The sequence below is a fragment of the Macaca thibetana genome, chromosome 18, assembly GCF_024542745.1.
Source record: "Macaca thibetana thibetana isolate TM-01 chromosome 18, ASM2454274v1, whole genome shotgun sequence".
NCBI lineage: Eukaryota > Metazoa > Chordata > Mammalia > Primates > Cercopithecidae > Macaca > Macaca thibetana.
In genome coordinates this window covers 49715677-49733187 of record NC_065595.1, presented here as the reverse complement: position 1 = coordinate 49733187, position 17511 = coordinate 49715677, and the positions used below count along the sequence as shown (strand labels likewise).

Here is a 17511-nt window from a genome sequence, read left to right as displayed (position 1 = left end):
TTATTTTTATTTACCTTTTATGTTTAATTTTTAACCAGTGTGTCCTCTAATGGATTCCTACACACAAAAAATGCACATGATTGGTCTATATTACAACCATACCATAAAGTCAGTATAGTTTACATTTCTAATAATCCATATAAGTAAAAAATTATGTATACAAGTGTTAAATTTAAGTACATTCAAGTTATCATTAAACGCTTATCCCTAAATTTTATACACAGAGGTCAGGTTAGTCCAAAAAATAGAGACAATAGTCATACTGGTTGGGAGTTTGAGATTGGATGTCAAACAGTCTTGGTTGTGAGTCAAAGCTCTGGCTTTACCAACTAGCTGTATGATTTTGGACAAGTCACCAAATATCCTTTAGTCTCAGTGACCACCTAACGAGATTATTTTAGAAATTAATGACAAAATAATAATGCATAATACACATATTATGCCCAGCACATATTAAATGTAAAATACATTTTAACTAGTATCACTATTATATGCAGTCATAAAGTAGGTAGGATTTACCAATTTAACTTCAGAATCAAGTTTCCAAGATACCCAAAACATGGCAAAATATATATATGCACCAAAAAGTTCAATGAAATTAAAAAGAATGAACATAACCCATATTGCAAAAACGGGGCTTCTGTAATAAAGAAGCCAGGCATTCAGCCACATCTACCCTGTCTGCCACTGGCCTGTCTGCCAACTCATCAACTGCCATGTCTCCTCCTTTTCCTCACCTGGGTGCCCACTCCTTGCCTATGTGGAGCTCATTGGCATGACTTACGTTCTTTCTTCATGACGTTGTTAGCCTTACCTCCCATTACCTGGTGTGCAATTGAGGAACCCTCCTAAGACTATGTCTTAAGCTTCACTCCATCTCAACCTGATCTTACATGAATACTGACTGTCTAGAAGTAGAAAAAGAATTAACACTTGAATTTGACCCTCCAAAATGCTATGGATACATAACCTACAGCCCTATACCAGAGTATCACCCATTTGCATTCCATCCAAGGATGAAAGGTCCACTGTTTGTCCTGCAATGGCACTGGTATCCTCTGATAAAAGAGGTAAAAATTTAGTTCAGAAGAGTGTCTAATCCAGTGGCTTTCTATCTAGCTGCACATTTGAATCATCTCAGAAATGTAAAACAAAAACAAAACAAACAAGAAAACCCAAATTCATTAAATAGGAATCTTTTAGAGTAGAATACAGACATCAGTATATTTTAAAAGCTTCGTAGTGGATTTTGCCAGACCCAGTGGCTCATGCCTATAATCCCAGCACTTTGGGAGGCCAAGGTGGATGGATCACTTGAGACTGGGAATTGGAGACCAACCTGGGCAGCATGGCAAAACCCCCTCTCCACAAAACATGCAAAATTTAGCCAGGTGTGGTGGTCTACACCTATAGTCCAAGCTACTCAGGGGGCTGACATAGGAGGATCACCTGAGCCCAGGAAGTCAAGGCTGCAGTGAGCGGAGATTGCACCACTGAACTCCAGCCTCAGCGACAGATCAAGACCCTGTCTTTTTTTTAAAAAAAAAAAAAAAAAAAGAAAGAAAGAAAAAAGCTTCCACTTCATAGGGGATTTTGGTATGAACAGAAAATTCCTTATTTTAATTCCTTCTTTCTTTCACATTCTTGTTTTCCTTAAAATAAAAGCACTTTACATTTGCATGGTGCTTTGTATATTTAAAACATGCCCTGCAATGGTGATGATAGTTAATAATAGTATATTGTATATTTCAAAATTGCAAAGAAAGTACACTTCAAATGTTCTCACCACAAAAAAATAAGTATTTGAGGTGATGTGTATGTTAAGTGTGATTTAGTCATTCTACATTGCAGACATAAATCATAATATCACTTTGTGCCCCATAAACACATTCAGTTATATTTTGTCAATTTGCAATAAAATAAAAAATATATAAATCTTGCTATTTAATCTTTATGCTAAAACTGCATTCAAATGTTTGTGTTTTCACAGAGAAATACAGATTTCATTTGAAAAGTTTGTCATTGTGAGGAAGTAGAATTGCTTTCACATTCTTCTATGTCAAAAGGGTTCATGAGGTAAATACACAACTAAAAGTGAGATGTTAGTGAAGAATACTAAAAACCTCCAATATTTATGGGATTCTATAAACTAAGTGAAATATGACAAGTGAAATAAAATCTCTTTTAAATTAAATAATGTAACAAAATCAAAGAGCACAGGAAAATGAACAGAGCAAGCAAGAGAGGGCCCACAGAAAAATACGGAAAAGCAGTTTCTGAAAATATATGTTAATTTGAATTTTCTACTTTTCTCCATTCAGAAGTTTAAATTTTAGAGTCAAAACACCTAAGGAAACTCACTTCACCGAGACGGGGCTGAGTAAAACTGTGCCACTCCGAGTAGGTGTATCTGCAGTTGTCCACCTCCGTGTGTCCTCCCCTGCAGGAGTCCAGGGTGTGATGGTGCCCAGCCCCCCGGCAGGATTCCAAGGTCTGATGTCCTCCTTTCATCATTTCAATGGTTTCCTGTCCTCCATTTTTCATTCCTGATCCCACGGTGCCACAAAAACCTTGGCTAGAGTTGTTGGCAGTCTGGGTCATAAATCCATTGGCAGAGCACTGAAATAATAAAATAAAATAATTCATGTTAAGAGCAAATGGATTCTAAGTTGTCATGAGAAGGCAAAGGAGAGAGGACATTTATTCAACCTTTTTATTCATTCATTCATTCAACAGACATTCATCAGTTTCTGATTATGCGCCCAGATGCTGTCTTCATTCATTTTGTGCTGCTATAACAGAATACCCGAGACTAGGTAATTTTTAAAGAACAGAGGTTTATTTCTTACAGTTATGAAGTCTGGGAAGTCCAAGATCAAGGAGTTCACATTAAGCGAGGGCCCATCCCATGGCAGAATGTGGAAGGGCAAAAGAGCAAGAGTGAGAGGGAGAGGGAGAGAGAAAGAGGAGCAACAGGGGACTGAACTTGTTTTACAATAAGCTTTCATGATAATAAACCCATTCCCACGATAAGGACAGTAATCCATTAGTAAGAGCAGAGCCCTCATGATCTAATCACCTGCTAAAGGTCTCACCTCTCAACACTGTTGCATTGGGGATTAAGTTTCCAACACATCAGCTTTTAGGGACAAATTTCACCCATAGCAAATGCAAAAGCCTAGGGATATAAACATAGGCATAGTCTCTCGATGGCTCCAAGAAGCTCTTATTCCAAGGAGAGAGAAAAACAAATACTTTAAGAATGTGATTACTCTACTATGTAGGTGAGCACAAAATGTTACAGGAGCACAGAAGTAGAGCATTAAAATTCAAATCCAAACAGGGTAAGTGAAGTAGACTGGAAAAACTCTGAGCTAAGAGACTAGGGACTAGGAGGAGTGGGACAAACAAGGCAACCACTGCAGAAGGTTCTGGAGGCAAAAGGCAAACAATGTCCTTCAGGGGTCCCCAACTTCAGTCAGTTGAGAACAGCTACCACATAAGATTGGCGTTGGGGGGAGGCTAGAGAGATTATAAAAGGCCGTAATATATAAAGATCTATATGCCATGCTAAAAAAATACTTTATTATGAGAATTATAGGGACTGTGAAGAATTTTAACTCATTACAGAGAGAAACACGTTTCAAAAATATCATTCTCGGCAATAATGTGGAAGAAAAATAAGACAAATTTAGTGTCATGGAGGTCAGATGGCGGTCACTGCATCTGATCTGATCTGATATTCCAGGTGAAAATGATAAGGATCGGCCGGGCACGGTGGCTCAAGCCTGTAATCCCAGCACTTTGGGAGGCCAAGACGGGCGGATCACGAGGTCAGGAGATCGAGACCATCCTGGCTAACATGGTGAAACCCTGTCTCTACTAAAAATACAAAAAACTAGCCGGGCGAGGTGGTGGGCGCCTGTAGTCCCAGCTACTCGGGAGGCTGAGGCAGGAGAATGGCGTGAACCCGGGAGGCGGAGCTTGCAGTGAGCTGAGATCAGGCCACTGCACCCCAGTCTGGGTGACAGAGCGAGACTCCGTCTCAAAAAAAAAAAAAAAAGAAAAAAAAAAAAAGAAAATGATAAGGATCTAAGCCAAGGTAGAAGCAGTCATGATTGAAAGAAGTAGGTGGACTCCACAGAGAGTCTACAAGTATCTAGATTGATGAGGTAATCAAGGACAGAGTCAGAAATTATTCTTCTGTGTTCCATGAAGGCAAATAGGTAGATGGTACAACTCACTGAAACAGGGAGGAAAGATGTGCTTGTGGGCAAGAGGAGAGTGAGCAACTAAAGTTTAGATACGGTAAACTTTAGAAACATGTGGGATGTCCAAGATGAATATATGAATATGCGGATTTGGAACTCAGATGAGAGCTTTGAGCTGGAGATATAATTCTGGGAGTCACTCCCAAATAGGTGATAGTTGAGGCCATGGGAATAGAAGACCAATCCCGAGAAAATTGTCAGCCAAAAGAAAAAAGGGCTAAGGATAGAACCACAAGAAAAATCACATGTTAAGGGGTGGGTAAGAGACAGCTGTGACAGGCCAAATCTGAGTAGCCACTGAGACAACAGAGAAAACCAAAGAGGCAGGATTCTGAAGCCATGAAGAGAGAATATGATAAGGAGTGGGAGCAGCCAATGGTGTTAACAACAACAGAAAAATCACAGCAAGGTAAGAATGGGTTCAATTAAAGTATAAGTGTCCATTGGATTTAAGTGAAAGAACAGCCATTGATCATCTTTGTCGAAAGAATTTCCAAGGAGTGCTGGGTAAGCAGGAAGTAGTATCATAGAGAAATCAAATATAGTTTTTTCTTTCCAAAAGTTCAGTTTGAAAAAAAAAGAGAGATTTGGAAGGAACTAGAGGATGACAAAGAGTCAAGGAAATGCTTTAAAATGAAAATGTCTTCATTGAACATTAGCTTAATACTGGAACTTCACTCCAACCCTCTGAGCTATAGGACAGAAGTTTAGTTACAGTGGTAACCTCGACATGTCAGTTTTCATTACAAACAGTTACATTACTTTCAGGGCAAGAACCTCCATTACATTCAGGTTCCTTTGTGCCACCTTCTTATCAATTTAAATATTTTTCTACTTAAAATGCAGTCTTTAACTAAATTGAAAGATTTTTCAAGTGCAGATGATTTAATGAACCTGAAATATATCTACAAAGTCATATTTATATTGCCTTAGAAAAAAATACCAGAAAAAAAAATTGAAAAGTAGCCATTTGGTGGCAGTGCTACCCTATATTTTTTTACTTAGGTTGCTGTTACAATAAAATTCAATTACAAAAAAGGAAAAAAGCTCTCCTCATTATTAAATCTTCTTGATGGTACAGTTTTGTTGTAATAAACACAAGTTCAAAGATCATATTTCTAAGTGGATAAAAGAGGAATTTAAAACAAACTAAAGCAATGCTGAACCTACAGAGCCAGCTTTCATATTTTCTATTCTCTGCTCCTTTCTGTCCTCCTACAGCCGCATTTCCCAAAGTTCATTCTCACAGGGTATCAACAACTGCTTATCCATGTCAATAATTTCCAAGTTTACTTTTCCAGCCCTGATTATTCACCCAACTCCTAACCCCATGTGCATGCCTTCAAATGAAATTCAGATCCAAAGCTAAAATGATCACTTTTACTCATTGTATTAAAGCAAGTTTATAGATTCAAGAAGAAATTTTATGTTTTTGTATAAATTAATATTTCCAAGCTCCTTTTAGAAGTGTTCCTAACACAGAACAGGTAAATATTGTGAAGTGGCCACTCAATATAATCAGCTCTAACATTAAATGGCAAAGAACAAATATTAAGTAAAAGTCTTATAGGTTATGCTGTTTTCCTCTCCTTTAGCTATTCTCACCATCTCTTCACTTTCAAACCCTTCTTATTCTTTAAGTTACCAAATAAGCTGTACCTCTTGTCACTAGCCTTTCTGGTTGATCCAAACCACATGAGTACACTTAGGTATCACAGGAATTTTTGAACGCTGACAGTGCTTTATCCTATTGGTTTATTGTCATGTTCCTATTTTGCTTTTCCATAAAAGTGGGATCTATTTCTCATAAATAAGTTGACATATTTTTGAGGAGAGAACATGCCTTGTAAGTACTTTTGTGTATATATATACACTTCACACAAAACAAGAAGCATAAAAGCACCTCAGAAGTCCTAAGAAATATATAAGGAAAGAGTGGCAGTAGTCTTCCAAACCCCTCTCCCTTTCTTTTAGAAATATCTCATTGATATTTTCCTAGTTAACTTGAGAACTTTTAGCAAGCTTTTTTCCCCATTATAAATGGTTAACAAGTTACATGAACAAATTATATCTGGAAATATACATTGTAGAGTGCAGGCAAAACAAATTATTGCTATAATAAATTCTCACCATCAAAGAACAAGTTGAAACTATAACACTAGAGTGCAAAAAAGATAACTAAAACAATACGTCTGGATCACGAAGTTTAATAAATTACCACTATATAAACATTTGCATATTGACAGACAATATTTATGCCTACTAAATCTGATTCAATTAAAAATATAAATTAACTCCTAAATTCTGAAATGAGTTTATGAGGATGAATTAAATAAATTATCAGAGATACAAATACATATTTATTTAAAAGTTACTTACCACTCTATCATCTCCAGGTGCTTCTGTGTTTGATATAATTAAGTTTTGCTGTGCTAAATCTTCAGGAAAACGTTTGCCTTTAGTTGCACCCAAAACTCCACATACTAAAGTTAGCAATACAGCTGAATTTAAAAATAAAAATAAAATAACTTATTTTAGCATACATAGAATAAAATCATCATCATTTATTTCTTACGACCTAAGGATCAAAGTAGAAGATAAAGCCACTAAGCATGGCTTCCCATGAATTATCTTGGCTGTTCTAAGTTAACATGTCACCAGCTAGCTTAGATTTTAGAATCAGAAGCAATCATCTGTATTTTTTTATTATATCTCTCTAATTGCTTGAATTCTGCCCATCAAAATAAAGTACTTAGAATTATGAGTTAAACAGTACATAAAGAAAAGAAATCACCAACATTTAAGACAAAGACTTTGAAAAAATTTACTGATTCCCCCCAAAATAATTTCCCCACATGAAAATGTAAAAAGAGAATTATGTACAAAAAAACATGAAAAAGACAGACTGCTTTCCTAGAAAAGATTTATCTTACTTGAACCTACTTTGCATCTTGCCTATTAAGAATTCTTATTCTAAATCATAATTGTGGGAGATTGAAAATACATGATAATTAAACTAAGAATAATAACAACAATTCTTTCAGTCTAAAAGACCCTATAGTGCATTGGCAAAATCCCCAAACTCAGACCACTACATATTTTTGCATGGCCTATGAGCTAAGACTTTGTATTTTTAAATGGTTGAAAAAATTCAGAAGAATAAGAGTTTATAATGTGAAAATTACATGAAATTCAAATTTTACAGTCCATATGTATTGTTCTATTGGAACACAGTAATGCCCATAATTTATATATTTTTATAGCAATGTTATTGTTTCAGGGACAGATTTGATTGGATACAATGGAAAACACATGGCCTGCAAAGCTTGACATATATACTACCTGGTCCTTTACAGAAAAAGCGTGACAACTCTTGCCTATCCTACATGGCCCCACACTACCTTTCTGGCTCCATTTCCTAATCCTCTTCCCTTTGTCCACTCTCACCACACTGGTTTCCCTGCCACTCCTTGGTTTCTCCAGACATAATCACAAATTAGGGTCTTTCCATTGACTTCCCTCTCTGACTGAAAGTTCTTGCCCCAGGCATTCCACCTGGCTAACTCTTTCACCTTTTCCAAAAATCATTAAAAATAATCTTCTCAGGTCTGACCTCTGTATTGAAAATTGCAATCACTGGCACCAATACCCCCCTCACCAACACACTCCATGGCACTACAGATCCTAATTATTTCCCTCTCTTTTTTTCCTCCATAGCATTTAATTTATTCATTAACTGTCACAAGGCAGATTGATTGTTTTTGCTTGTTCGTTTGTTTGTTTGACCTTCCCTATTTTTCCTAAGCACCTAGAACAGTTTCCCGCCTACAGTAGGTATTTGATATATGTTTATTTTTTGACTTGATGAAAAATAATGAACACATTAGAAATTTACTATGTACTGTTCTAAGCACTTCACATGCATTACCTTATTTAATACTCAGTGCTACACCATATGGTAGGCTACTACAATTATTCCTTTTACAGATGAGAAAATTGAAGCACAGCTAAGTAATTTGTCCCAGGTCACATGGCTTACAAGCGATGAAGCCAGGGTACAAACCCAGGCAGTCTGATTCCTGAGTTTTTTGCGCTTAACTTCTACTCTTACCGCAAAACAAAGCTAATCTAGGCTGGAGGAGGTTAACAGAATTTAAAATTGGCAAGATATACCCAAGAAGAGATACTGCTGAGAACAGAACATCTCCCATAACTCTGCGGCTGAATGGTAAAAAGATACGGAATGAAGCCTGTAATCCCAGCACTATGGGAGGCCGAGAGGGGCGGATCACGAGGTCAGGAGATCGACACCATCCTGTCTAACACAGTGAAACCCCGTCTCTACTAAAAAATACAAAAAAACTAGCCGGGCGAGGTGGCGGGCCCCTGTAGTCCCAGCTGCCTGGGAGGCTGAGGCAGGAGAATGGCGTAAACCCGGGAGGCGGAGCTTGCAGTGAGCTGAGATCCGGCCACTGCACTCCAGCCTGGGCCACAGAGCGAGACTCCGTCTCAAAAAAAAAAAAAAAAGATACGGAATGAAAGTAGTTTTTAGTGGACTTTCCTAAGGCAGAAATTTTAGATTATTCTATTTAGCCCTAAAAGGAATGGCACTGGAACCAAGAAATAAAGGCTATCTGTTTGTCAGATTCTGTGAAATCTAAGGAATTTTCAAAAATTATGTCTAAGCATAAAGTCTTTTATCTCAAGAAGGATCATGTTCCTTTCACAGAAAATATTCAAACAGAACTCAGGTAATAACACAAAAGGAACTTGGAAAGAGACTCACACGGATGCTTGGACAAGATTATTTTTTAAAGATCTTTTCCCGCACCTAGATTTGTTATATATATTTTAAGTTCAAGAAAGTGAAAATACTTACAAAAGAGCAGTGCTATACCCAGTAGTATTGCGAGGATTGCCCATTTTCCAAGTACTACTCCTGCACTCCTTGAAGTCACACGACACTGAGCTGGATGAGTACACTCACATAGATTAACTCTCAATAATTTTGTTGCAGCTTGGCCGGCCCTGTCTTTTACAGTAATGGGAATGGTATATTCTTGAAATCCAGCATTTTTCTGATATGAAAGACGGGCAGCTGTGTCTGAAAGAAAATGAAAGAAGTTTATTTTTTAATGATCATTTATCATTTAGCATTTGTTTCATCACGCTTGTTTTTGAAGGCATCATTCTCAAGGAACTGCCTGCCACATGAAAGTAAATAAAAATGGAGGACTATCTTCAACCCTTTCAAACTCTAATATTATCTTATATATGTTGTCCCTTGTAATTCCTTAGAAAGGAGCCCTTAAGAAATAATTTGGCATTGGAGTGGCCCAGTAGTGTTCTAGTAATGTTTATCTATACAAACTAATAATGTTAGGTTGGCTGTTAACATACGCTTCAAGCATTTTTCTCCAGTACCAATGTATCTACAGGTACACACAAATAGTTTCTGAAGTTCACATTCTCTTATCCACTGACCTTCTAGTATTTGCACGTTATTCATATGGATAAGGTAATTTTTTCAAAGCACAATAGATTGTTTACAATTAACGCCTTGTATCTGGAAGTAATCTTAGTACCAGAAGCTAATTAATGTCACTCAGGCTACTTATAAGACTTACACAAAACAGAAGTGTCTATATAATAATTCACTTTTACCAACTGTGATAGTCAATTTTCCCCAATAGTCTTGGTCTATTATTTTAATGACCATATTATCAACTAACCAAAAGCTCCACAGAATTTCAATGGCAGTTACAACCTCCTTGAGTTTTTATAATAGAATAAGTAAAATGAAAAAGTAGCATAAAACACACCCTGGAAGTCATCTGGAATTCCTAAGCCTTAATTAAATGCTCTGCTGTAGCTGTAAGAATTTCAAAGATTTTGGCTGCACCTCGTACCTGAAGGCTCCCTAGAGGAATATGAATTACCACTTGGGTTTACTTAGGACCACTCAATACCACACTGTATCTAAGGTAAGATCCTTGAAATCCCTCCACTCCCTCAAGACAACAAGTGGAGCCATAGTAATGTCTTATTCACAGTAGTGTATTTGCCTCTGATTTTCCTTCACTCACCTATGCTCCCTTCATATTGTCCTCCTGTCACCAGTGTCACCTTTAAAAGATGTAAATCCTGGGATGGCATTGCCTTACTTGCACATTCCCAATGCATAACTGCTGTTGCCTACTGTACCAAGGTTAGTCCTCTCAGCCTGGCACACAAGGCCCTTCACCACCAGATTCCACCCTTTCTTCCACCCAACCTCTTGGCATTCTTACTAAAACCTTCTAAACTCTAATGACATGGATGTACTAATTCTTCTGGTATGTTTCTTCTTTTATGCACATTACTAATCAATTATTGAACAAGCAAACATTTATGAAGCAGTTAGTATCTACTAAGCATTAGGCTAGGTGCTGGAAGTACAAAGATGAATTGCAAACGCTCTAGGAAACTCATGTATTGGAAGGGAGAGGTAATCAGATGTTAATACAACAGGAAAGGCACTGCAATGCAGGTAGCAAAGGGTCATGGTGCCACTCCTTCCAATTCAAGACAAACTTCAGAGGTGGAGCATCTCAGCTGGGATTGTGTCTGTCTTGTTCATCTCTATATAAATCCTCAGGATCTGGACTAGTGCTTAATAGATAGTAGGTGTTCATAAATATCATGAAAAAAATATCATGCTCAAAAATATCAAGCTAAGAATCGGAAAAAGAGGTATTCTATGTAGATAGGGCTATCCACACAAAAGCCCAGTTGCATGAAAGAACATGGCAGTAACAACAGAGTGAAGTATGGATGAAGTACAGAACATGACACCCCCCATAAACTGCTACAATAGGCAGCAGCCCCTCAACAGTCCTTCTCATATCCCTTCCCATATCCCGCCAAGTTCACTTCCAGGATACCCTAGAGTGCTTAGTCTATACACCTGAGCTCCTCACTTCCAGAGTCAGCTTACAATACAATTTAAACTACACATCTTCTGCTCTCTCCTCACCTCACTGGTGAGAAGAGAGCAGATGCAATCTCCCTCTGTGCCCCAGGCTAGAATGCAGTGGCACCATCTCTCAACTCACTGCAACTTCGGCCTACTGGGTTTAAGCGATTCTCCTGCCTCAGCCTCCCCGGTAGCTTGGATTACAGGTGCCCGCCATCACGCCCAGATAATTTATGTATTTTTAACAGAAAGGGGGTTTCACCATGTTGGCCAGGCTGGTCTTGAACTCCTTACCTCAAGTCATCCACCCACCTAGGGCTCCCAAAGTGCTGGGATTAGAGGCATGAGTCACCGTGCCCAGCCACCGGTATTATTTTTAAAAACATACACACACACACACAAACACACACACATACACACACAGTTTGTCTTAATGATAAGCTGCCCAACATTTTTAACAAAGCTTTTCTTTGTTGTAAATGTAAATTTTGCCTTCATAAAAATTACAACTTCTTTCATTTTATATATAACAGAGCCCCCATGCAATATTTATAAAAGGTTAGTTTATCCTTCTAAAATATATTAATGAGACTCAGTTTTACTTAATGCTTTGTGTAGGTAAGCAAGTCAATCTATCCTCCAGTTATTTTCAGTTATTTCAGAGTTTATAAATCATTATTTTTTATTAAATACCATTAACTTTGGTGAGGCTCCACAGTCTACTGATTTCTGGAGAAGTATTTGGCAAACTGAAATAAAATGGAGCTCCATGGACAGGTTCATCAGGATCAACAGCTAAAATGTCGGTATAACCCATTTTTGGTTTGCAAATGACTACATATTCTTGAAGTATTTCTGGTGGATTATCATTTATGTCTTCAATGTCCACAGCAAGTGTTCCAGTACATGACCTATTATCTAAGGACAGAGGAATAAGGTTTAGTGTTATTTTAAAATTCTTTTATAGTTTCTTAAAGAATAAAAAGTCAATTCAAAGTCAATTCAATTATATTCTTGTTTTTTTTGTTGTTGTTGTTGTTGTTTTTTGAGACGGAGTCTTGCTCTGTTGCCCAGGCTGGAGTGCAGTGGCACAATTCCGGTTCACTGCAAACTCCGCCTCCCAGGTTCATTCTACATAGGATATCTGTTTTTAAATAAAGTGATTATTAAAGGAAATGATAAATAAATAAGAACATAGATGGATAAATAGAATCTGCAGCTAGTCTGAAATGACTATTGCTACTGATAATATCAGATACAACTGCCAATAAATCTTTTACCAGAATTACTACCAAATAAAAATAAATGTCTCAATTTCAATCTCTATTTTTGGGGGTTCCAGGTGCCAGGTGTTAATGAGCAGTAAAGTGGTTACAGATAAGATTTCCAATCCCAGGATATATTCAAACCACTAGGAAGATTTTTTTTAATATAAGATTCCCAGGCTCCACAACCAGAGATTCTGATTCAGTTATTCTAACAAAGTATCTACAGAGTATTATTTTTATTTTAATGTGAAGACAAGGTTGAAAAACTCTGAGTTACTTTAAGGAACAGAATTCAAGAAAAGGATCACTTTGACGTAATATTCGGCTGAACATATAGTTCAATTTAAAGCTCAATTTAAAGTGGCACAAACAGATGTGGAAGTCTGATGAGACCATTTTATCTAGTTTTAGATTTCAGTTTTATTTTTGTCCTCTAGCACAGAAATATATAAAAATGTAAGGTCCTGCCCTATTGGGAATATAAAGATAAATAAAACATGGCTTCTTGCCACCAGTTTCACCTTGTTAGATAATTAAGAGAGACAGAAAGAGTCTTTAATTTCAAAGAATTCCATATACTTACCACCAAAAAAACTGCATAAGAATAATTATATTTTATTCTCTAATTCCTTTATAAAATACCAGATTAAAACTTCATTTTTTACCTTTGTCTATTGCCAAGACTGTAATATTATACAATTCATTTTTGGGAGTTTCAACCTCCCTATCCAGGATTTTGGAAGTTATGATTGACCCTGAAATTTCATCAATGGTGATCCAACCTTTAGGATCATGCAATTTTTTGTACCTGTTAATAAAAAAAAATAATAATCTTTAGCATTAGAAAATGTTTTCAAATAAGTTACTATCTCAATGATTACAAATACATTATTAGTATGTGGTTATAGATTTATTTTTACCTTAAACCATTGCCATTTCTAGTTTCGGGGTCATATGCCTTATAGCCATTGATCTTTGACCCCACTGCTAAGTTTTCTTTAATCCGCACATATTGGGCTGCAGGGGTGCATTCAGGCCCCTCATCCAGATCCCTCACATGAACTGTAACCAAGGCTCTGTTCAACGCTGTCACTCTGGGTATATCTCTAGTAAATGGTGCTTCATTGTTTACTCCAATTTCCAGGTTCACTTGATGGTTTTCTTCATAATTCAGTGGCTTTAAAATAAAGTCCATGTATGTCATTATCAGTGTAAAATACATTTGGTACTTCAAATGGCAAGTGAACATTTGTCATTCTGACTAGTGTTGCATAAATTCTATGTTCACATTTTGTTAATACTGACTGTTATCCCTTGCTAGAAAGAGAGTGAATCCTGTGCTAAGCCTTTACCAAGAATGTTCCAAAAGCTTCTACAGGTGGTTTTATAGAGTTGGACAAAAGAAATTCCTGAAGTATTTTTATATTTCACTCTTACTAAGGAAAATGATTCTGATTCAAAAAATAATGCAAACAGATGACAGTATTCTTATGGCCCTCCTTGGAGCACTGTCTAACAGGCTGGGCTAAGGGTCATCTGAGTATGGGAAGGTGCCTTTATTTGGCTTATCAGTTACTACTGACTATGGCCCAGGCATTTTATAATTCTTGTAAAGTTTGATGTTGACTTTCACAAAACCAAAAGTTGCAATGATTTCATTTTCGGTCCATAGAAAAGATATTCCCAATGTCTGGGTGTTTTTTTTTTTATTTTATTTTATTTTATTTTATTTTATTTTATTTTATTTCATTTCATTTTTGAGACAGAGTCTTGCCTTGTTTTGTCACCCAGGCTGGAGAGCAGTGGCACAATCTTGGCTCACTGCAACCTCCACTTCTTTGGTTCAAGTAATTCTCCTGCCTCAGCCTCCCATGTAGCTGGGACTACAGGCACGTGCCACTATACTCAGCTAATTTTTGTATTTTTTTCTTTAGTAGAGATGGGGTTCTGCCATCTTAGTCAGGCTGGTCTCCAACTCCTGAACTCAGGTGATCCACCTCCCTTGGCATCCCAAAATGCTGGGATTACAGGCGTGAACCACCATGCCCGGGCCCAGATGTCTGTTTTAATTGCCCTCTAAGGCATCTAACTGAGCCATCTAATTTCTGCTTTTGCTTTTTTCAAAATCCATCCAGAGGCTCATTTCTTCTTAGGAATCAACTTGTCTTTTTTCTGGTTCCTTCATGAATGAGTGAAAACCTTTATCCATCCATGCCCACTACCTATTTTTATGAAAATTAAATTTTTGAAAATTTGAGAATTATACTTTGCTTTTGTCTATAATTCATCCAATGAAATTTTCACAGTAGATACACAGAGGAATAAGGGAAATACAATGTGATAATTTCAATGACATTGAATCTCAGGCACTGCTCTAACAGTGAAAATAAACTCACTAAATCCTCATGACATTATGAACTAAGTATTATTGGCCTCATCCTCATTTTACAGAGCAGAAAATGGGAAAAGGAGATAAACTTATTTTTTTAAGGCCAAAAGATAATCATTTGAGCTTGAGTTTGAAGCCAGGTAGGCTGACCTGAGCCCATTTCCTTAGCCCACGCTATAATCCCTATGCTATCGTGTGCTGCTTAATTGGCTCACTGGTCTCTAAAAGATTTCCAAATCAATCTTTGATTAAATTCAGTTTCAGATAACAAATCAAGTTAAACCCATAAAACATTATGTTACACTGTATTATAAAGTTGAAGCACTTTTTCTTCAATTTCTCTTTCTGCTTATCAGAACAATCACTGGCTAAACATTGAACATAATCAAAACTGGTGAATAAAATTATTTTAAATCTTTCTCCACACCTAGGTATTAACGGAGTAAGACACGAATATCACGAGTCCACTAAAAAGTCAAGAAAGTTTCTGAATCTTAGAATCTACAAAATGTATGTAAAATCTTTTATATTTTGTTTGAGTATCCCAGAAACTGGAGAGTCAAGGAAAAAAAAATTAATATCTGTTCATTTGATGCTGATGAACACTGCTTCACAAATTTCATGCGCTGGTGTGATCACATGGAGAGTAAGAGCAACTGCTGGCAATGAGAAATGGATGGAAATGTAGAGAACAGCGGCTGCACTGGAGGCGGTGCAACTATTCAGTCCAAAAACACTCACTGAAGCCTTGGAGCTTCTTTGTCCCATTTTTCAACGCTTAAGATGGATATTGTCTTAGTAGCTTAAAACTCTCCAAAATTAAAAATCTGGTGAGATGAAATCCCAAAGATTAACGAGATTAGTTAATCCCATTAATTAATAGGAAAGCATGTAAATTCTCTTCCACCTCAGGGTACGTTTTTGTTTCACCATTTTAAAAAAGTGTTTAAAAATATCCCACATCTGCACTGAGATGACAACTCCCTAGAAAATGGATAGCTGTGGAAATGGAGCTGAGGACTCTCCATGTTGAGAATGACCAAGAATAATATCATCCTCACTCAAGCCCATATGCATCACTGCTGCTGCTCAAATGGACAGAAGCTACTGAGATGGAATGAGTTTACCCAGAACTCAGCAAAAGGCCGTATCACTCATGCTTTGTGGTTACAGAAAAGTTATCTATTATGGAACAGTATAACACTAGTCTCAAGGACATCGTATAACTTTTTAAAATAAAATAATAATATCCTACAGTTTACCAAGTGCTTTTACATTCAATATTATATTTGAAAAGCTATTAGGGAGGCAGAGAGAAGTATTGTTCCCATTTTACAGATAACACAGAGGCTAACTTTCCAAGATCACACAGCTGTGGAAAACAATTTAACATAGTGCTTGACAGCGTATACTTAAGAGTCAAAGAGCTAGGTTCAAATTCTGTCTACACTACATCCTAGCTGTGTGGCACTGGGAAAGTTATTTAGTCTCTTTAACTTTTCTCTTCTGTGAAATTGTTGTAAGAATGACATTTAACACTACAGCATAAAATAAGTGCTTTACACTAAATTCTGAGTAATCTCTCAAGCTGTCGCAGAGGCAAATGAAGGGAGTAAATGATGTATGTTTTTGTTAACAGCCAATGTAATGCGATAAAAAGAGACGCTAACTAACAAGAAAATGTTTGCAAGCTTTATTCAGCTAAAAGAAGTATACCAGAGCAATTCTTGGTTTGGCCTACTGATTACTTAATTCTTTGAGGCATAAAGGAATGAATAAGGTGCTCTCTTTCCCTGAATACAATTCTCACTAGCAAGGAAGAACCAGGGCATTGGAAGAGGAAGATTCCTTTCGAGTTAACAACATAGTGATGTCATTCCTTAATCAGCACGCAAAAGGTTACTCATCATTAGGTACATAGCCTACATGACAGAAAGATGGGTTTTGAACACCCTGATTATATAGGGTTTGATTTTCAAATAAAAGGTGACTCACTGAGATTAAAAAGTACTTAAAGACGCCAGGCACGGTGGCTCATGCCTGTAATCCTAGCACTTTGGGAGGCCAAGGCGAGCGGATTGCCGGAGCTCAGGAGTTCAAGACCAGCCTGGACAAGGCGGTGAAACCCCATCTCTACTAAAATACAAAAAATTAGCCGGGCATGGAGGTGTGCACCTGTAGTCCCAGCTGCTTGGGAGGCTGAGACAGGAGAATTGCTTGAACCTGGGAGGTGGGGAGGCAGAGGTTGCAGTGAGCCAAGATCACACTACTGCATTCCGGCCTGGGAGACAGAGTGAGACTCCATCTCCAAAAAAAAAAAGTACTTAAAGACATGATTTAACCACACAATCACAACTGTTTCCCAAGGAAAAGAATAAGATACTTTCAAAGACTAGTATGGCTATCAAAGGAGCCCTGTGATAATTCAGCTTTTCTAAGGGTTTGGATAAAATATGAAAAGGATAACATAACATGGCAAAAGCAAATTTTATTAATCAAAATGTTAGCAAATAATATGAATGACTCAAAGGAAAAGAGAAGGTGCGATTAGCAAAGGAGCTAGTAACGTCAGAAGAAGAATATAATTTAAAAAGGAAACACCCAAAAGTAGAAATGAATTAAGGTTCC

General features: G+C 37.1%; 2 protein-coding genes across 9 annotated transcripts in view; one reads left to right on the top strand and one right to left on the bottom strand.

Annotated features, from left to right (window-relative positions):
• Positions 1-17511, top strand: part of TTR (transthyretin) — a 1143467-nt gene that overhangs the window by 564742 nt on the left and 561214 nt on the right. The gene's annotated exons all lie outside the window — the stretch shown is intronic.
• The window catches only part of DSC3 (desmocollin 3), a 52769-nt gene that overhangs the window by 4077 nt on the left and 31181 nt on the right, over positions 1-17511 (bottom strand). Inside the window, exons 10-16 of one of the 2 annotated variants that reach the window (XM_050768268.1) lie at positions 13415-13671; positions 13160-13302; positions 11920-12144; positions 9151-9375; positions 6651-6772; positions 2362-2619; positions 15-57 (exon numbers count right to left, since the gene is read on the bottom strand). In XM_050768268.1, the coding sequence (XP_050624225.1) occupies positions 31-57; positions 2362-2619; positions 6651-6772; positions 9151-9375; positions 11920-12144; positions 13160-13302; positions 13415-13671 (1257 nt within the window). In that variant the 3' untranslated portion in view covers positions 15-30. The remainder of the gene's footprint in view (positions 1-14; positions 58-2361; positions 2620-6650; positions 6773-9150; positions 9376-11919; positions 12145-13159; positions 13303-13414; positions 13672-17511) is intronic. The other variant, XM_050768267.1, reaches the window with a different exon arrangement.